The 21,480-nt window shown below is 40.8% G+C and overlaps 2 protein-coding genes across 5 annotated transcripts in view; both read right to left on the bottom strand.

The window, feature by feature from the left end:
- Window positions 1-12,462, bottom strand: part of mib2 (MIB E3 ubiquitin protein ligase 2) — a 45,021-nt gene extending 32,559 nt beyond the window's left edge. The window contains exon 1 of one of the 3 annotated variants that reach the window (XM_041047306.1): window positions 12,329-12,462. Coding sequence is in view for 2 of the 3 variants with exons in the window: in XM_041047298.1 (XP_040903232.1) it covers window positions 11,123-11,153 (31 nt within the window). In the remaining variant the exon portion in view is untranslated. Of the gene's footprint in view, window positions 1-6,357; window positions 6,683-11,122; window positions 11,266-12,328 lie in introns of those variants that run through there. The other 2 variants (XM_041047298.1, XM_041047290.1) reach the window with 2 other exon arrangements.
- A 2,181-nt stretch (window positions 12,463-14,643) lies between these two features.
- On the bottom strand, window positions 14,644-18,764 carry ubiad1 (UbiA prenyltransferase domain containing 1). Of its 2 annotated transcripts, none has more exons than XM_041066402.1 (3): window positions 18,590-18,764; window positions 17,047-17,666; window positions 14,644-15,591 (listed from the first exon to the last, which is right to left on the bottom strand). In XM_041066402.1, the coding sequence occupies exons 2-3, from the start codon at window positions 17,606-17,608 to the stop codon at window positions 15,104-15,106; spliced, it is 1,050 nt and encodes a 349-aa protein (XP_040922336.1). In that variant the 5' UTR covers window positions 17,609-17,666; window positions 18,590-18,764; the 3' UTR covers window positions 14,644-15,103. The 2 variants fall into 2 exon arrangements, with proteins under 2 accessions (XP_040922336.1, XP_040922337.1); XM_041066403.1 differs by lacking the exon at window positions 18,590-18,764 and adding an exon at window positions 18,186-18,545.
- Between the last annotated feature and the right edge of the window lie 2,716 nt (window positions 18,765-21,480).

Below are 21,480 nucleotides of genomic sequence, written 5' to 3'. Positions count from 1 at the left end.
AGTGGCAGCTCAGGGACTCATAAAGCAACATGCCATATGTCTCATTAATTTCAGAGCAGTGTTCTTCTCTTTGCTGGTGGATCATTCACTGGAGGCCTTGCTGTGTGTCATGGCACACTTCTGGAGAGAGCAGCTGGACTCAACTGCTACACCCTGCTGAGCTAATCAAGCTTTGACCTGACACACACAAACACACACATACACATAAACACACACTTGCACTGACATCCATAGCAGGGCAGTCTGTTGCCTTCGTTCACGGCCTAAACCTCAATCATAACACACAGCTCCTTAAAACAAACCTTAAACTTGCAAATCATGATGCGCAAGCTGTAAACGAGCCAGGTGAGTGTCCCAAAGGAAACAAAACAAACCGGTTTTTTACATAAGTCTGGAATTCTGCACAAAACTTTGTACTTGCATTTTTCATTGAGAAGCGAACATCTAAAGCAGAGGCCATTTATCAACAGTAAAACAATATGAAAAGGTGAAAAATGCTCATCACTGTACGCATCTCAGGTATCGATTCGTACCGATCTTCCTGAATCTCATTCTAATTTAAACATTAACCCGGAAAACCTGGAATTTGAATCCTAAAGCGTTCCTGAATCTCATCGCAAGGACAAATGTACGAGAAGTCACAGATTCACAACCTTGACCTTGGCTGATGACTGCAGTGTTTGAATGAATGCTGCCGGGTGCTAGAAACAAGAACTAATAAAGGAAGGAGGCAGCGTTTATATGGAAGCTTGAGTCAGCAATATAGGAATGAACTTTTGCTGAGAAGCCTGACCAGCAGCAATTATCCAATCATGTGCATTAATCACTTGTGACACATCAGAAATATTCTTTCATACACTGGTACTCTTTCATACACTACACCTCCACCCTTATAATTGTTATTAAGATTTAAAACTAATTTGTAGCGTCCCTTGCTGCTACTGCAGTGCTATTTGTGCCTAATCACACAACAAAAAAAAAATATTTGTGAGGTAGCAGAAAGGAAAAACTGCAGGACCTGTAAAACTCAAGGACAGTAGGCAACATTTGTCCATATACTGCTACCAACAATCTAACTATAGCTCTGAATAACAACCCACAGAATGCACAGTGTGTTCATTCTTTTTTCCTAGAACAGAGATAAGTAAAGTGGGATGTTTGCTGATGATATCTAACATACGCAACGAGGGGAAGGCAAACAATGATAAATAATCTCCCAGGTAAGTGCTGTTAAACTAGGCTAATACACAGTCGCTGAAGAAAATGGAGCACACATCCTAATTGCTGTGACTTTTCACTGTAAGGACGGGCTCACACTCACAAGTCCTGCTTTGTATTAACACCCCATACAAACAATATAACATATAACTAATGTCCTAAGAGGCCTCATGTGTTATGGTGGAGAGGAAGAAAATTAACTTTTTGAGAACGCTGATGTATGATTGTAATTTGAAAGATATTTCACAAACGACAGCAAAATCCCACTGACAGCACCTATACTGTGTGGCTAGCTATACTGCAACACAAAACAAGTCATTACAGAAATAGTCTGAAGTCACATAACAGCACATGTCCTGAAATCAAGTGCCATGTTTGTCAAAAGGGTCATACATCTGACCACATTCCCTAACAGATGGTGGAGGTAATCCATCATTTCCCTGTTTACAAGAACCACAAAACTAAATTAGAAGCACAATGAAGCCTTTTCTGTGGACAGAGAGGCTTAGTAAATGATCTATAAGTGGTGGTGTAGACAAGAAACTTGCAACATGTTTCAATGCTGTTTAAAAGTTCATCCACATTTGCATGAAAATATCCTTAAGCTCCCTCCATTCATCTGGTAATTTTCACCCAACATGCTCTTTAGTTTATAGCCTGACAGTTCAGCCACAGGGTTTACTTAAAAAGATCTTTCAATAATAGGGCGGACAGATGTGTCTGTAATGTGACTGAGATTACACTTGCATGCTTATCAAGATTACAATGTCATTTAGGTATTAAAAGCATCTGCTTAAGCATGTAAACATATGGGATGTAGGGGATCAAAGGAGGGAAAGCAGGCTGCTTATACTCCATTTTCTGTCCAAAATGACAGCTTAGCCTCTTTTATGCACTGGAATAATATCCCAGCCTGTCATTTAACATTTGAGCATGCAAGCAGAGGAGCTGTCACGGACAGTGGACGCCTTTCACACAGATCCCAGCACGCTGGGTGTGGATGGATGCAGGAAATGCCAAGTTGATCTAGATCTACCAATAACTGAGAGCACAATCACAATGAATCCTCCACTGACCTGAAACACCCCACACTGAAACATATTTTGTTCAATAAATCCAAGACACTGAAAAGCCTTACTTTAAAAAACAAACAAACATCTGCAGTACAGCAGGCCCACGATCTTGTATTCTGGGTTGCGGAACTGTTTTACAGACACAGACAAAAAAAAAATTGTTTTTTTTTTTAAAAATCAGCCTACCACTTTACATTTAAAACTGTTCTGCTACCCACACATACCCACCGCCTCCCACCTCACCCACTCTACTGCTCCCACACTTTGTGCTCCAGAGAGAATTCAGGCTAAACACACTGATATCATTATTAAACAGACCAGGACTAGTACTGACAAGTAGACGCAACACGGGGGGATTCAGAGGATGGCTCTACCCACACAATAAGCTCCGATCCCACATCTGTAGAAACATCATTTCTTCTTGTGAGTTTTATCTTTGCCTGTATAATTGCAAACGTACACTCCAGAAAAACAGTGAATACACAGTTCAAGCTGCATTTGTCAAAAAAAAATTTAGCTTAAAAAAAAAAAAGATCTTCGATCTTTTTAAATCCCAATACATGTTTTTTTTTTTGGTGTTGACAGATGGTCCCTTCCAGAAAATCTTCTATGCACAGAAATTATCTTTAACAGTAGTGAGCAATCAGTACTTCACAACAAAACGGTTACCTCTTGTTGAAGTTTGGGACCATCAGTTCACAGTAAAACAGCCTCACTAGCTTTGAAAGTTTGTAAAATGACTGGTGCTTAAGTTCTAGGAGCAAAGCTAAAAAAAATTTAAATGCAGATGAAAAAACAACTCAGGGTTCAACAGTTCTCTTAGAACACTGTTTGTACAAACACGCTTCTGGTCTGAACAACGTGCAGTCTGACTTCACTTTTGGTATTTACACTTCCATGTTTACTTAGGCACTTCCATATCTTGTGTGCAACGTTATCTGCAGCAACCATCAGGCCAAATTCCAGGACTGTGCCCATGGACTTGATGACAAAATTCGTTGTGAATGTTTTCTAGTTCACCAGCTATCAGGAGAACATTACATGCTGAACTGAAAATCACTGAAATCTGCAATAAGCAAGAAGGCGCCCAGTGCAATTACCAATACTGTCACTTGTATAAATAAAAAGACAGTTTTCAAAGTGCACCCATTATGAATAAACATAAACAAATATTACACATAAGGCCAGATGATTTATCTGACATATCTGATAATACTTATATCCAGATAACAGTCTAAACTTTGTTTTAATAAATGATAAGTAATCATTTAAAATCAAATACAATCTGCTAATGAATACATCTGCATCCAAATGTCCAACAGGAGGGTGTCAAAGTTAAATATGTAACTCAGCTGTCACAGGCTACAAAACTAAACAGATTCAACTTAAATTAAAAAAAATTAATAAAATAAAATAAAAAATTAAATATATTTTATTAAATGTCACCATATTCATTTTCCATTCTGTTTTGGTACAAAATCAGATCCCGTTTGCAACATTAAACTACATGTTTTTTTTAGTGTAGCTTGTACAAGTAGCACAGAAAAATGATTTGAGATAATTATATGACCTTGTGTAGACTGCAAGACACAACAACAGGCAAACAAGTTGGTCTTCTGTATATTAAAGAGCCATTATTTTGCTTGTCATGGGCAGTTAAAAGAAGAACAGACAAAGACTGGCAGCTTTATAAGGATGAGCCTTTAAAATTTTGCTGTATGAAAAAAAGTTTGGCAGGCCCTGTCATTAATAAATCCACAAAAGTCAAATGTTACCGCCAGCTTTGCAAATTATGGATTAGAGTTTCCAGGTGTCTGATTTGGAAGTTTCACCTCATTTCTTGTTCCAACAATACAGGCTAACAGCTAACACTTATTTAGATACAACAGGTGCAGCTGCAGCATGAGCAGTGTTCTTCCAGAGGTTTGCTGCCCAGCGTACATTCTTCCTACTTTCGTCTGTGTGTGCGCGTGTGTGTTGAAGGCGGCCATGACCAGACCACCTGTGTTGCTGAAATGTCGCTGCCAATCTGCGACTGAGGGCTAAGACAGGCAGGATTACAGCTCTCTGCCTGCAATAACAGATGGGCTGGCTTCCGTCACACACACTGCTGAGGGCCAATCTGGGAGGGCAGCGTCAACCTCCTTCACATAAACAACCAGGCGTTTGGCCACAACACCGATACACACACCATCAGAACAACACATGCACACACTCAAAAACTGCTCAGGAATATTACATAATTTCCATAAAGTAGGTTTATTATGCTACTAAAGGTACAACTTGAAAGCCCTTTTTAAAACTGCGACACCCTTAAGACATCAACATAAAATTGACGATATAACTGTGATATAATTTTAATTTTTTGTAAATAAATAAGGTGAAATGATAACCAGTGTATTTCAGAATTAAATTATCAGCAAACTAAAGTTCCAATAAATCCCTGTGCTTTCTGTGAAGAAGATGATGTAAAGCTCTATTGCTGGAAATCATCTGTGTTAATATTCAACAGTTTTGTCTATTGTACCATATTGTACTAACGGATATGAACAAGGCTGGGTCAACAAATGTTAAACAAACTGCAAAATAGCAGGGTTACTAATATGAAACTCTGAGTAATGCAATTGCATATCCAAAACACAGTGGGCGTGTAGAGTCCGATCAGGACACACACTGCAAAATCTTAAGGCCCATTTGTATCTGTTGAACTGCACCATCTTCCCATTTGTGCTCTACAGCAACCTGCCTTTGTGCTGTAAAGCAGATCAGCACATTTCCTCTCTGTGTTACCAAGTGGAACAAAGTTTAAAATGTAGTGTAGTGCTGGTAGACTAGACACAGTCAAATGACGGGACTGTGATCCCACGTGTCCCACGTGATCAGAATCTCTGCTGAACGAGCGGAAGTGAGACAGTGGATCTGTGTGAGTAGGCGTTAATGATTGCAGATCCTGCAGGTGCAGGGCTGAAAAACAGTCCACCACCGAACTCTGCTGTTAGTTTTTTTCCATCTGGTTGGTTTGATCACACAAAATGTTTTACGATCAATATAGCAATGGCACACTTGTCCCTGCCGGCCGGTCTTATGTAAGACTCAGGAGAACAGGCCGGTGACATGACAGAGCACCTTCAGACACTGATGGTTTCACTACAAGCAGGGACACACATAACGACAGCTGAGGGGATAAGCATACTTGGAGTTCTTTGTCCAGCACTAGCAGGCCCAGTTCTGGACCAATTATCACAGAGCAGCTTCAAAATGGAAAATGAGTCAGGAGTATTATTATTGGAAAGACCAGTGCCATTAGATATGTGCTGCTGTGTGAAGCAGCAAAGGCCTACTTTGGCTGTACGTCCTATGGCACGTGGTCTGACTGGCTTATATCCTCGCTCTAATGTCTAATAAGAATAGGCTGTTTGCCTGAACTGTTTTTTGTGCTGTAGCCAGTGGGCCTGAACGCTTAGCAAAGTGTAATCTAAACACAAGCTCCGTGACTTTAGCCACATCAGTCTTAATATCAGCCTGCTGCAACTGGTTCATGTCAGAAACATCTGGTGGCCAGGGGACACGCTTTCAGGGAAATCAATAAGGACCCTGAGTAAATAACACATTTACAAAGATTTCTTCAATGTGGGCGACAGGCCTAAAATAACTCTCCATTTCAGGCTTCTGTTTGGCCTACCCACCTTTTCACAAATCTCACTCTTCATATAATTCTAGTAGATCTCTCCATTAAGAGAAGCAACCTTTGATAGTGATCATTTATAGGTAAACACTCAACTATTGCAACAAATCCATAGTGCACACACACACACTGCCATTTTTAAATATTTCTTGTCTTGTCAGCTTTGCCCAAAACCATCCTTACAAAGCTTGATGGCCGCAACGAAATATTTAAAAAGCAACTTGATACCAGCAGAATTCTTCCTATCAGCAAAGTTTACCCCTGGAGCCTCCTACAAAAACTCTACCGCAGCAAAGCATGCTCCCTAAGAACACTTACTGTATGTTTGGACACAATGTGCTGAGATTATCATATCAAATTATTGTGAATTATCATACTCACTCCCCATGATCTTCAGCCCACTTTTGAACATGCTGGCTGCTGTGTGATCCAGTTTGTCAGGACGCCACGAGCCTTACACTGCTGTTATCCCAGGTCAACCCGCAGGACCATCTGAAATCCTGAGTGCTATGAAGCAGTCATCCTACTAACAGGGGAGTGAACCTTTTTTTGGCACATTCTTAGTATTTGGTTTGATATGAACTTTGCTCTTTGTTTTCGAACACGCAGTGTGTTTTTTTCCCCTCTGCTTGCTTGATTTTTTTTTTTTTTTTTTTGGTCTGGTAGATGTTGCTCAAGGACTAGTGAAGCCTATTGCATTACGTGAAAAAAACAAGCTGAGTAAAGGCAAAGAAATGACTTACAAAAGAGCAGTTCTGATCCTACAAGGGGACTGTTTTTTTTTTTGTGTGTGAGGAGGCTTTGATCATTTCCTGTGTTTGCTAAGGCTACTCTCTTTTAGGATGAGCAAGATTCACACAACTCTGAGTCCAAACTGCAAGGCTCTATCAGTCCAAGCTTAGACCTCAATTCAAACGTCATGTCAAAAGTCAATATTGAATCACATGTTGCTACTTGCACATTAAGCTACCGACATGGACCAACCTCGCCTGAAGCAAACATTAAAAGCATTTAGTCTTATCCAGGCTATCACCAGATAGAATCATTTCATTCAGTGCTTGAGAGATGAAATTTAATACACTTATTCTCAGCAACACAATCATCCTCCTTAAACTAGTCTTACACCTACATTATGTGATTAAAATCTTTTTGGTATTGATTCTCACAGCACTCTTGCCACTGTCTATACGATACAGTTAACTACCAAGTACCAGATTTTGTAATAGCTACTTCTAATAAACTCAAACACCTCTAACCTGCGAACTAAACCTTCTGTGATCAGGCTGCCTGCAAATAAAAATCCACACACTGAAACCAAAAACTGCTTGCACAACTTTGACATCATGATCCCTGTCAGATCATTGTGATGCAGAGTCTGCAGGTCAGGACAAGACATTTTTTTTGCTTGTTTGATTGTCACCAGTCTGTCACACAAATAGTGTTAGCAGCAGCCAGGCCAGCCAGGTGTCTTCCTGCCTGCTTAGCACGTCTACTGGCTGTACTACAGATTGCAGTGACATGTGGTACAACTGTAATGACGTGGCCGCGGACGCATACCGGCTGCATGCATGTTGTCTTTGCACATGATCGTTTTACCTTTCCAGGGAGTAAACAGTGAGATCAGCAAATGTGTCCACTATGAAAGACTGATGACAATAGAAGCAGCCATATTTTGTCTAAAGAAGAAGGACACAGTATGGCTAACCTAATTTCTTAAATGCCAATGTCACTGATTTTCAAAAACTTCAAGCTGTCAAGAAGAATATATTCTACTCTCTCGCTCTACTTTAAAATATAAACAGCAACAACATGGTCTTCACCGTCTCAAAGAAATACGAGCCAAACAGTCAAAGCTGAAATGCATTACTTGTTAAATAAAGCATGTCCTGTTTAGCTGATTTACCTGTTGGTATTGTGAGGTGCAGCGGGGTGAATAAACAGGCCGACAAAATTAGGGAAGGAGAGGAAGCACCTCCTACCTCCTGCTACATGAACACATCAGATGATGAAAAAGAAATAAGGTAACCAGTGGTACCACCAGCTTCCAGTGGGAAAAAAAAAAAAAACGCCTCCTCAGGGCTGGAGCCGTGCTCTGATGCACTCCCTGAATGAACCGGCCGAGGAGGAGAACGGGATGCAGGGGGCAGAGGAGGAGGGCAGCCAGGCCGTTATTCCAGAGATGTGATATGCAGTTGCAAGTAGTCTTACAGAAACAGTGTCCTGCTGTACAAGGTAAACAGCCTGGCTGTAGAGGATCAGAGCTGGAAGAGGAAGAGGAGAGAGCCCTGCTGCAGGAGGATGCAGCCAGCATTTAGTCCTTTGTGCGTTGTGTCAGCAAGGATTACCACCGTGGAGGAGGAGGAGAGGAGAGGGAGGAGGATGGCCAGGGAGAGGGGCTGCCCGACGAGCGCTGCATTCAGGTCGACGTTCTCTTGCTCTCGCATAAAAGCAGGCCAATGGGCTCTGCCCCGCATAGGACTTCTCTAAAGCTATATTCCATCACCAGGGGAGACGTGAGCTTCAGTAACACGCGTGTGAAGCCGACACACTGTTTACAGATCAGTATGTATGAAAACATGCGCATCAAGCTCTCCATAAGGATGTACAGCCCTCTCTTTCATAGCCCGCGGGGACACCATTCGCTCTACTGCCAATGAGAGGAAAGCAGAGGACAGAGTGGAGGGGGGAGGGGCATACATTTCAGGGGGAGGGTCTGGATGTTGTTTTTTTTTTTTTTTTTTTTTTTTTGGAGGGGGTGGGGGGTGAGATGGGAGCTCAGGGGAAAGAAAAGGGGTGGGGTTGGCGGAGATTTTGATGAATGGGCACCTGCCATGATGCTCATTTTCAGTCGCAAACTGGTTTGTGTAAGTGATGCTGGTGAGCTGGCAATACAAAGCCTGAGTCTCCTCCAGGCTCACACAGAGAAGTAGCAGGAGAGAGGCATATATATTTTGTGTGTGTGTGTGTGTGTGTGTGTGTGTGTTTGTGAGCCTCGAACAATACTCTTTAATGTGGCCACAGCTGTGAGAGACATCAGCAATATGGTTCCAAAAAACAGCCAAAACAGCACTCTGTTGATGCTGGCACACACACACATGAACGTACAGCTGCCACTGCCAGGACATGAATAGACAACAAATGAATGGGGGCTTAGGAAGTGGTTGAGACACAGGCTCATAATGAAGTTTATTACACCACTCTCCCATCTTGTAAACAAAGCTGCTGCTGTCCATGTAATAGACTTGTTGGTGTAGATCATAAAAAAGGAAGCATTCATTCCCACAGCTCCTCTTCCAACCAGACACTGGCACACACACACATACACACATGACCATGGCAGTCACTAGACTAGGAGGAAAGCTGAAATATGGGCATGCTGCAGCCTGGGGAAAAACACAAAGCGCAGATGCTGGGATATGGTTGCAAGGTGTGTCTGATCAGCCAATCATTCTGGCAGGTAACAGAGCATTGTTTCGAACCTCTACTACATTATAAAAAACAAGAGGGAACAAGAAACATGTTTAAGGCTGCAAAATCCAATTAGCGAGTCAAATACTACCCTACATCTGTCCTTATCTACTTTAGGAAGCCATCCTTACTGCGCAGACTGAAGCCCATACCATCTGTGCATGTCAAACCTTACATCACTTATATTTAATATTATATCTGTCCAACACTGTACAGAGTTCAAGAAAGAATAATAAGCCTTTAAGGAAGTAAGGTGTCAGTGTTTCCTAATCTGGACCTGCTGCTTCTGCTGTCTGTATTAGTGGATCCTACAAACTGCTGCCATGAGCACCAGACGTTCTCACAGAGATAAATGGCATTTATTCAGTCTATATCAAAATGGATGACTCTGAAGTGCTGATTTTGTAAGGACATCAGGATTGCAACTCAAACAGTCATCTGTCTAACTATTACAGGCCTTTTGGGCAGATTGCTCGTGGTCTGAACCCCCAGTCTGGCTGGGAAGATCCTGGTAGGGAAGTAGTAAACTTGCAGTTTCCCCTCTGGCCATTAAGCAAAGCTTGGTGTGAGTGGTATAGATAAAACCTTCTAACCCTATCATGATATGGTACATTTTATGGAAATTCAATCAGATTGTTTTGATTGATTCACAGGATATCTGCTTTCAACAGAATTTGATGCCTGACTGATCAAAGTGCTTCATCACACTGATCTAAAAGTACTGTATATCTGGTACTGTCACACAGCAGTCCAGCTCATTCGTTTCAAATATATTGTCGGCAATGGTCTAATACAACCAAAGATATTAATGGAACAGATATAAATCAAAACGGTCAGCACATTTTTATTGATAGACAGATCATCATCCTGCTTAACCTTAAACAAACCACAGCCCAGCATCTCACTGGTGAACAGCATAAATCTAACTACACTGGTAATATACAAGCTTAAGCTGATATTTTGAACTAACAAAAAATGCTTTCTGTCCACAGCAGGATACTGGTCGGAGAGTGTCATCCAGTAGAGATATAATGGGTATGAGGGAGTTTTATTGATTACATATTGCATAACTGAATCAATATGACTGGTTGCCCAGCAGAAGTCTTTAGTCTTTTCTGATCCTAAGGCAATGTTTCATTTTGCTTCACACAGATGCTTCAGGTTGATGACATTCTAGTTCGCATTTCAAGAGGAATTACATTCTACTACAAAACTGAGGAATACAAAGATTTTACATTTAAAACCAGCAAATATTTGGCACAAATGCTGCGTTCTGCAACCTCAGTCACACAATACTGGTCACTGTGAAAACTGTTACTGCAAGGTAGTGACAGCTACAACTGTTGAGCTCCACATTTCAATACAACTCCAGTCTGTCAGCCAGGAATGCCATTTTTGTTTACATTTCAGTCTAATCATTTTCTTAATAAAGAAGTGACGCGGAAACACAGTCAGCATTCCTCACTGAAATAAAAGATGGCTATAATACACAAGGTGGGTATTTTGCACCTATTTAGAGACCAAGCATTCAAAAACAAAAACAAAAAAAACAGGCCGCATTAAACCATCACAACTTAAATGGCCAGTTTTGCATTAGTTGCCTTCAAATCACCAACAGAGAGATGAACACAGGGGGAAACCCTTTCCAAAAGTTATTTCAAGTGGTTGAAAGTCTTACCTTGAGAATTTCCACACAATATTTTCCCCATTTCTTCTCAGCTGAAATCAACTGATCACCTCTGTTTCTCTGAGCCACTAGTGATTTCTGTGATGTAAGTCAGAAAGCATTTCAAGCTTGATTACTGTGATTTAGATTTGTGGAGCCAAGGAGGAACAACAAGACAGCGAAACAGCAGATGACTGAAACTTCTCGCCCAAGTAGGTGTGGCCAGCAATCCTAACTATGTACAGTTGCAGCTGGGCTTGGCTTCATCTTTACAAGACAACCAGAGGGATGACAGGTGTAAAGGGTTATGTATCATTTAACAGCTACAGCCCTTAATGTCACAGTCCTAACATATGAGTTCAGCAACACATGTTAACAAATGCAGGACGATATAATTTCTCTCACAGGGCTCCTACCATAGTTGAAATAGGTGTGCTCCATGTTCTCAGTTGTGTCTTTTTGAGTTCAGGTCAGGTGACAGCGGCTGTTCCTACCATCCAGCCCAATGTAATGTAACAGACTGATAATCTGTCCAATGCAGGTAAAACTGTAAAACAGCCGACACCTTCCGGTGGTCAGCTAGCCTAAGTTAGCTTTCCAGCTAGTCAAGAAAAAACAAAGAACCGGTGCTTTCAGTTTTCTCGTGTGGTGACAATGTTAAACCAAACATCGTTCAAAAAAATCCATTTAGTTATCTCGGACACTGGAAAAGGCACCCACAGGATATAAAAAGGTCAGACCTATGACAAATCCTTATGGAAAACTCATGGGTGTAATCGGCAAACACCTACAGTGACCACTCAGAAGCATTTCTTATAATAGCCTGCATGACAGTAGCTAAAATTAACAGCTGACGTTAACAAAGTTCATATCAACAGCCTCCTATCGCCCACCATAACACATCGCTTTTCTGACTGGAATATTTCTGACGGACAAATTCACTGAACACGTTTAATCCTTACAGAAGTGAAGCGCCGCAGGGTGGCTCACATGCAAACGTGTCTTTAGTCTGTCATATGATGTAGCATGTAACGAAAATCGCTTTAACATTCATTTGGCAAGATTGTGAACTGAATCCTGCGTGGCTTTACAATAAGAGATGATGGTGGGGTTGTGCGTACCAGTAGCTTGTCTAACATTGACGCTAGCTAGCTAACTCATGTTTGGCCATCCTTTACCGGTATAAAACACAGCTCCTCTATTGGTGTAGCTACTTACCGGGCCTTTGTCAAGAATGTTTACTTTGTGACAAAATATAATTCCGGTTCGCTGTCCTCCACCAACACTGACATGACTTGTTTTAGGATAAATAAGTGTTTACTACACTGAGCGGTTCTGCAGCACACAGCCATGACAACACGCCCATGCATTGCGTCACAACTAATGGTGCCTTCACGTGCTCCTCGTAATTAACATAAGAAATCCTGATTTCAGGTTAATTTTCAAGTTTCCAACCACGGGGCGGGGGTGTCTTTGAGTAAAACTTGACTGGTGTAAATGCAAACCTTCACTACAAACTGTTGTAGTAATGATACTAAAAGTACTTGAAGACAGTCATCATCAGCAGTGACCACTGTATACAATAGATATAAGATAGAACTTGAATGGGAAAACAGTAGGAAAATAGTAGGGTGTGAGTGGTAATTAAATGTGTAAAACATGTGACCTGTTCAGTACAGTTCTCCTTTTGTGGACAGTTCCAATAAGGAAACAGCACAAAGAAATATTACAGTTCCCCAAATCTTCACTTGTACCTAGGTCTGTCAGATACCTGGTGGCCAAAGGGCCTTCAACACTCAGCCACTGAGTTGCATCATGTCTCAGCCCTGATATGTGTGCTTCTCTTTCTCATTTCTCATCATGTAAAATAAACACTCCAAGTGTTTCATTCATGTCTGCTAGGAGCCACACAGCTAAACAACCAAATGACTGTACTGTATATGTATATTCTGAAGCACAGTCAAAGGCTTGTTTATAAGAATTTTAATTAGCTATTTACAACATTTACAAAATGGGAGTGGCACTTTCCAGTTTCCAAGTTGTCCGCTCCACATCTCTTAGAGACATGGACTCTAAGAGACATGGAAACCAAAGCACCAACAGACAACCCACAGAGATGCAGAGGGAGACCAGGTAATTATTTAAATGAAGCCTGTGGCGAACCTCTCAGTAAAACCCCATTGAAGAATTTGAGTCTCAGTGCATTCAAACTCTGTAACTAATGTGAAAAGACAAAAGGGATGAAAATGTTTGCCAAACACATGCACCTACACAGAGAATAAATAACAGGACATACCACAAAGACTGTTATTATTGTCCTTATTATTAAAATACATACTCTGATGTCTGTTGATGATATCCCGTATGTGCTTTCTACTGTTGGCCGTTTCAAAATAACTTTATTCTGAGGGGGAGGAATCTAAGGAGTTTCTGAGAGACACAAATAACAAAAACAATAACATGGTCTTGTGAATGCTGTCAAATCAAAATAAGTGGTACCAACAGAGAGTTTGACTGTCAAATACACAGAATGTACAAATAATTAAACACTGCACCCACCAGGTGAACTCTTGTATCTGACCCTGTTGATAAGGAAATTAGCAGCAATTACACAATGCATGTAAGTCATGTGTCTGTTGGTTTAACAGTTGTCCAATACCGCCTCCTGCTGACAGACACACCACCACACAAATTAAGTAAGGTTTTTTTTTTCTTGAAAATTTGTTCTTTTTAAACTGCAACTTTGACTGAAAAATAAATGTTAAAATCCTTCAACCATCCACACCATCTATGGTCATGAAAAAACAATACTGTTCACACCAAATGAAAGTACAAGAGCTTAATTTTTTTTTTAAATTAGGGAAGGGGCCAGTTATGTGTCAAGTCACAGGCAAAACGAAACAAAGCAATGAAACCCTTTTCCTGTGGTGTTTGTAACCACAAAGTGTCATTCTCAGTGTCACTTGAAGCAAAGAGACAAAGGTCAGAAACAATGAAAACACTTAAAACTGTGAAGCTTTTTATGTTGCAACGTGACACAAGCGTGTATCCTGCTGACTGTCATTGCTAACTTTATGTCTCTCACTACCAACAGAAAGGGACATTTTTATTTCACTGAATATATTATACTCTGTAACTGTGTGTCCACACCTGCAGGGACAAGGGCCTTCGTTTTCAGTACAGAAGTATACAGTTCTTTTCTCATTCACTGTGTCCACTCTGCAGTCCATGTTCCATCTACAATGCCTGATGTTTAACTCTCTGACTGCAGAAAAAGCTTATCACTTTAAACTACATATTTTAATAATATATTGACACTGAGATTCCATTTGAGATTAACTCAAATGGAATCTCAGTGTCAATATATTTTTTTTACTGTTTACACCAAAAAGTATTTAATAGAAACTTTTCATCAACTTGTCCTTACAAGAGTAAAATGTATCTCCTGCATGTTATATTTAATTTTCAGATTAGTTTCAGTTTAAGGAAAGATGAACCTCATTGAAACAAAACGAAAACATGCAACATCAGAATCAGTGAGTTTTATTACAATCCGATCAAATACTATTTGGCTCTCCAGAAAGAAAATTAGCAGTATGTACCATACAGACAGCACAATGTTGAGGATAATGTTTTAATGATGTTTTCAGGTATCAGTGTTACATGTGTCCTGAAGAACTACAAATATGGCAACTGTAGGTTTCTCGTCTGGCCTTACTTGATGAAAATGTTGCCCACCTCTACAAAATGACACCAACACTTCATACTTTTACCAACACATTACAGCGGGCTTAATACTGAAAGAAAAAAAATACATCTGATTATGCTGTCAGTGTCACAGAGGAGGATCTAAGCTAAATCTCTGTTCAACATATAAATTAAACAATAAATTAAAGCCAGTGACAGTTCTCAGATAACTTTGTACAAATACAAAGAGGTACATAAACTAGTCTGTGTTAAAACATCAAAATTTGTATTATCAAAGCTAATAAATCACAGTAACGGCAAGTTGCCAGGAGGTGCCAAAATGATCCCAAACACGTAGAAAAGTCCCATGAGGAGGTTGAGCTTCGCTGTCTTTTGGGGGATCTTGGCGTAGCATTGGCTGCGGAACTGCCTCTCCAAGGGGAAGGCCATGGGCAGAGTGAGCAGAGGCAGCGCCATGCTGATGGTGTAACGGGTGGCGAGGATGCAGAAAAGCACGTAGGGGACAAATAGCAGGAGGTTGTAGAGGACATAGGAGAGTGTGGGGCCTATGAGGATGGCCAGGGTGACGATGCCTGCCTGCTTGTCAGAGTCCATGTCTCTGGTGTTGTTGCTGTGGAGGATGGCTTCTGTGTTGAGGGCCAGCGGGACGGCGTACACCAGCGGCAGCACTGATAGGTAGCCAACCTGCACCGCATGGGCAAACATGACTGCCAGAGGGCCGAATGTAATGAGGATTACAACATCTCCCAGGGCCACGTACTTGAGGCCAATGCCTGGGGAAGACAGTAAGAAGAAGCCACATTTAACCTTTTGATTAGTGGTTTTAAACATCTTGTCATTAAATCCCGAAGTAAAGAAGTACAGCATCTGTTTTCAGTGTTTAGTCAAAAATTTAGCACTGTATTTTCATAAAGTTCAGGGACTCAAAGGACACTAGACATTTATACAAAGAATGGCCAGAATCAATGCTGCAGAATCTGTGATATAATGACTTTTACTCCCTTATTTGCAGAAAACTAGATCGCACACTTCTCATAAAGTAACAAATATCAAGTTTATTAAAGCTTCCCTGCCTGGTAAACAGTTTTTCAACCTCCACATCCCCAGGTTGTAACACAGGTTTTTTGTTTTATATTTGTTATCTCAAAGCCCAATCTGAAATAACCCTGATGACATTATCAGGGTTATTTTCTCAGACTTGACAAAGCTCCTCCACAGCTACAGAAAACTGTACAATTGTTTTCACAAGGTGAGTAGTACTAACCCTGACAATTAAACTGACCTTCAAGTGTTCTCCCTTTAATGAAAATCTATATCAGGAAAATATTTTTAGATCAAACCCCCAGTATTAGCATGAATCACAAAGCGAGGCTGCAACATTAAAGAGCACCCACCCATTAAAACAAGCTGCACAGCTCTCCCTGTTTTGCGAAAAGAAATTCTGATGGAAGGTGTGCACTCTCCACTCATAGGGAGTGATGAAGTGGCATTTTAACCCCTTTCAGATGTGTACTTTTCTTCATGAAGTAACACATCGGTGTCATGTTTGACCAGGACACCAACTGCCTTAAAGGTCCAGTTCATCCAAATTGTAAAAAGAAAAAACAGACGGCTGTACCTCGGTCGGTAGAGAAAGTCAGCCATGAAATGTAAGGATGATGGTTGATGCTTGTCTGCTACTTGGCAGACAGCAGTGTCTGCCAAGTAGTAACATTTTCTCGTTTTCTATCTAGTTGTGCAAATAGTTTCAGTTCTGTGTGTGCAGGTTTTCAGGCATCTCTCAGGCACCAAAGACACGCTGCTGCTCCTGCGCATTTCAAATATAACTTTCACTGCTTTGAGCAGCAAAAATGAAAGTCACCTCCAAGCTTTAAGGATGGAGGAAAACAAGTGAATATGTCAAAACCCTTGGCCATAAAACCCAAACTATTTACATCATCTAGTGGCTAGAAATCACTAGTAGTAAGCTAGAAATAGTCTGTTCTGGGTGAACTGACCATTAGACTGCTCTGTTCACATAAAGGTGTACTTACCTGTCTTTTTTTTTTTTTTTTTTGCTCTTTGGTAATAAAACAGACAGAGTGACATGAATGTGCTGTGAGCACTTTCCTGGCATCAAACACAAGCTCCTGTTTTTCAAACAACAACCTTTTGCTGACACCTGGACTGAGGTGGCTGATAAACAGTGAGGTACCAATCCAATATATTCAAGTTAATATTCCACTTACCTCCAGTGTATAAAAAAGAGCTGGAGAGTCCCCCAAAGTAAATAAGGGCTAGGTGCTCCAGTCTAAGTGTAGACAAGAAGTAAAGCAGAGTGGCACACAAGCACCCCAAAGAATATAACAATGCTCCAAACATAACAACATCCTGCGGCGCCAATATTTCATCCACAAGAGTCCTATCATCACTCTTCTTGTGGTCAATCCCTTTGGAGAAGTCATAGTAGGTGTTTACAAGGTTGCCTGCCCCGTGGACTACGAGGACAGCCACCGCGCACACCATCAGGATGACCAAGTCCACAGAGCCCTCCAGTTTATACGCCAAGGCACTGCCGAGGGCCACCGGCGTGAGCGAGGCACTGAAACTCCACGGTCTCAGTGCTAGCACGTATGCCGCACACTTATGCCTGACATCTGAGGCAACGCGGGCCATCCTCGACATGTGGTTAGTGACTGGAGGGTGGCTGACCAAGTTATTCATACCCGTCTGCCATTGCTGGCCATTGTGACCGTTTGATCCAGCCAGAACAAATGTTTCTGCCCTGCTTTGTTTCTGATCTTTGGCCATTCCTCTGAGAGGTGTCTACAGTACCAGCAATATTCCCAAATGTCAGAGTCTGGAGTTCCTGCAGCAATAAAAACAAATCAGAAAAATTACAAGACAAGTAACAGGTAACAACACACCACAGCCCTGTTAAATACACACCTATTTAAAACAGGACAGCACAGAAAATGTAAACACTTTGAGGACTATCTAAAATGTGCATATAGTAATTTATATGGAAAAATGCCATAGGTCGGAATCAATCCGGTGCTTGTTCACTTAGTTTTTAAAAAGGTAATTCTATAAGTTACAAAATCAGGACACCGTGGACTATATTTTGCATTTTATAGCATTAAACTTTAATGAACACAGATGCATTCAGAAGCTCTGCATATTTTGTTAAAAAGAAAGGTCACACTGTGTTTATATTTCACAGTGATATAACAAAGAAACCATCACACTAGCACTGATGTTAAAATTGCAAAGATGCACTAATATAAAAACCTACCCCTAACACACATAATCAGACCTGTTAAGACTTTTCCAGAACTTGAATACGCCCTCACCTACATGTCCAAATTAGTTTATAAAGTACACTTACTTTAGTTTGAGTATTAGTTGCATCACAAATATAGTTTCTGTAGCACGTCCTTTAATTTAGAGATTCAAAGCAGGCCCAAGCGTTAGAGAGGGCAGACAGCGGTGACAGTCGCTAACGGTAAAAGAAGCTGACCGGTAACGTTACTCCCAGACACTTCGTATTCAAAGTAAAGTGGGTGGCTTCGGTCTTGAACAAACAGTGAGTAATTGTTTAACACACGTGGCATTTCGGCAAATACCACCCACTCTCAAACGATGGAAGAAACTACTCTTGGGAGAAACCAGATAAGGACACCGATCCCGAGAGGAGCGAACAACCTCACGCTAACTGCTGAGATTATGGGATTAGAGCTAACAGGCTAGCCACCAAGCTAATGATCTCTGTACGAGGACAGCAGCTCTTACCAGCTATGTCTTCGGTTTCCGACACAAACCGAGCTCCTCTCCGCTTAAAAACATATTTCTGTGCCCGCCGAGTCCGCTACGTTGAGAGGCAGTTTGATAGCTTACGTGTCAACTTCGAGGGTATTTGACTGGTTGGCAACTGTGAGCACTGCTGCACCTGACGGGCGCCATTTCCTCCGCCTGAAGTGCAACAGCACGCAAAAGTCGAAGAAACAGCCTCTCTTACAGATGGTTCCGACCATTGTATTTTTCTTGTAAAAATTTAATTAATTAATTAATCAAGTTAAACAAAAATAAAAAAGGTACAATGACACAATAAAACATGAAATGACACTATTAAAAAGAAAGAAAATGACCATGTATATAATCCACCTCCATCAAAATCACATACATTATGTTCTCAGTCATGTCTTTTTGTATATTGGGGCCATGGTCAGATAATCTCACACTGAGATTTAAGGGCCCACAGCAATGATTCCCAGTCCATACAAGGCCCATTAAGACGCCATTGAAAATCTTTAGTAGTTGATACAAATACAAAATACAATAATGGGACAACAGGATCATAGTGACACTAATCCTACTGTAGTAAATCCAAAATAAGAAGTCAAATTAAATAACCAAGCTATGGACCAGAGTTAAGGGTAAATGACAGGTCCAGTTGTATGTGGCCAAGCTGAACACAGTCACGATGCTACCAAAAGTGAATCAATTCAGAGTATATGATTCCAACACCTACAGTGCATTCCCAGGTCTTATGTGGAATGAAAGTTTCTGTCTGCAACAAACTGAATGTGGCAGAAGATGCTGATGAGCAGGTGGAGGTGTTAACTGTCGCAATCACTCGCCTGCATTCTGAAGACGGGGTGAAAGTTGCCAACATACAGATGTTTAATGAGAAACATGGTATTTTGGACCCAGCAGTGTACTACACATCCCATTATCATTATCAGGGAAACAAGAAACCACTAATACCAGTAGACAGAAGGGACGGGCGGCGGGCATTGTGGGTAATTCATGGTGAGCTGTGTGTGTGTATAAAGCAAGACCGCGACAGAAGGGACGGGCGGCAGGCATTGTGGGTAATTCATTGTGAGCTGTGTGTGTCTATAAAGCAAGACCAGGCCAAGCGCCAACTGGGACAGAAAACGTATGACAAAGTGTCTACATTTATATGCCATGATGTCAACACTTTCAAAAGATTTTACCAAAGTTATGTAAACACATACTCTAATGAAATTAGTGGGTTAAAGTCACCTCGAATTTCTTCCAAATAACGCACATTTCATTCATATTATAAATACAGGCCTATAATTCCTGTACAGTTTTGTTTTTCTGATAATCTTGCTCCCAAGATCACACTTACTCTGGCAGTCACTGTGGCTGAAGCAGAGAGGAGCTTTTCAAAGCTACAGTTGATCAAGTCGTACCTGAGGTCTTACTGTCAACAGTATCAATCACTCAACATGGGAGCAGGTTTCATATGATGACATTATTGATGATTTTGCATCAAGGAAGGCCAGAAAGGTCAGGTTTTAGTTTAGTTAGTTTTTTTTAATAGTGTTGTACTTAGATTTCCTTTAGTGTGTTTTCATTTGTGTGATGGATTTGTGCTATTCAGAATATTTATTCTATATTTTATTTGTATATTATTCTTTTATTTTCTTTATTATTCTAAAGTAATAAATTTATATTGTTTTTATTTTATACTATTATTCTCTGCTGTTGTTATGCGTGATTGTGTATATTTTTGCCACTTTTATGTATATAGAGTATATTAATTTAATTTCTGATAACTTTCATTTCTAAATTGTTTTGGCAATGTTGGAGTTGGAGATTGTTATAATATAAATATTGTTAAAACATGGCTGTTTGTATCAAGTGTCTTTTCTTTCTTTTGGGGGGGAAGTGGGAGGGGGCGCTCGGAGGGGGTGTTGCCCAGGGAGTAATTCATTGTAGAACCGCCACTGATTACACCTGTGCTTTTCTTGCTGTTACAGGTCAATGTGACTTCAGATGACCACTAGACGCATCGACTGGATTAGAGCCTAGATTTAATCTTTTTTAAATTTTAAGACTGAAAAGGGAAACTGTTGTTTGCTTCACTGACCTGACTATGGGAGGGGATGTTGCTGGTTAACCATTAAATGTTTTAGTTCAGATAAATTAAAATTAAACTCATGGACCATCACTGAACCTTACTTCAACGATCATGGGTCTGAATAGTTGTCAAAAAGACAAAACAGCGACAATACATTTAAGCTGTTTGTAAACCCCACTGCCCACCCATGGGCCCCAGTGTCATCCTACAAATCTCAGTACTGTGGCTCCTGCAATCTTCATAGTGTCCTCACTGGACAAAAAGTGCTTGCAATTCACAGTGGGAGGAGACAAGCAGTTTTTTTTTTTAAATAAATAAATAAATAAATAAAACACACACAAACACACCAAAGCTGCATTTCTATTTAGTTGAAAATGTGGACTGTTTTATGTGATAATTTGCTAAACTGGATTTTTTGTGTGTGTGTAGAGTCCTGGGTGGTTTGGAGATAGTTCATTCACAGAAAATTGTCTAACAAGGGGATTCTCCCTCAGTCCATTTTTTTTTTTACCCTGGATAGAATAAGTATAAGACGTTTTTTTTTTCAACGTAAAACACCAACAAAATGAAATCATGTTCAATATAAGCCATCTGATTCTGCCTTAACTGAACTCTAGTGGTAGCAGCAAGTGGTTTGATGGACAGAGCGCGTTTGGTTTTCATTAGATTGTCTCGACACTGACCCCCTGCCCCATCTACAGTAATGTGAAACCAACCCTCTGGCAGGCGCACTGTGCGGAAAAGAGCCGAGCAGAGCTGATGCAGTCTGCTCAGCTTTCACTACCCGGTC

The sequence above is a fragment of the Toxotes jaculatrix genome, chromosome 2 (genome assembly GCF_017976425.1).
Source record: "Toxotes jaculatrix isolate fToxJac2 chromosome 2, fToxJac2.pri, whole genome shotgun sequence".
Taxonomy (NCBI): domain Eukaryota; kingdom Metazoa; phylum Chordata; class Actinopteri; family Toxotidae; genus Toxotes; species Toxotes jaculatrix.
Note: the sequence above shows the minus strand (reverse complement) of the source record. Positions and strands in the feature narration are given on the sequence as shown.

Coding starts and splice junctions, on each gene's coding strand:
- ubiad1 (XM_041066402.1), bottom strand. CDS start 17,608: ATGGCCAAAGATCAGAAACAAAGCAGGGCAGAAACATTTGTTCTGGCT. Junction 15,592..17,046: donor CTCTTTTTTATACACTGGAG/GTAAGTGGAATA, acceptor TGTCTTCCCCAG/GCATTGGCCTCAAGTACGTG.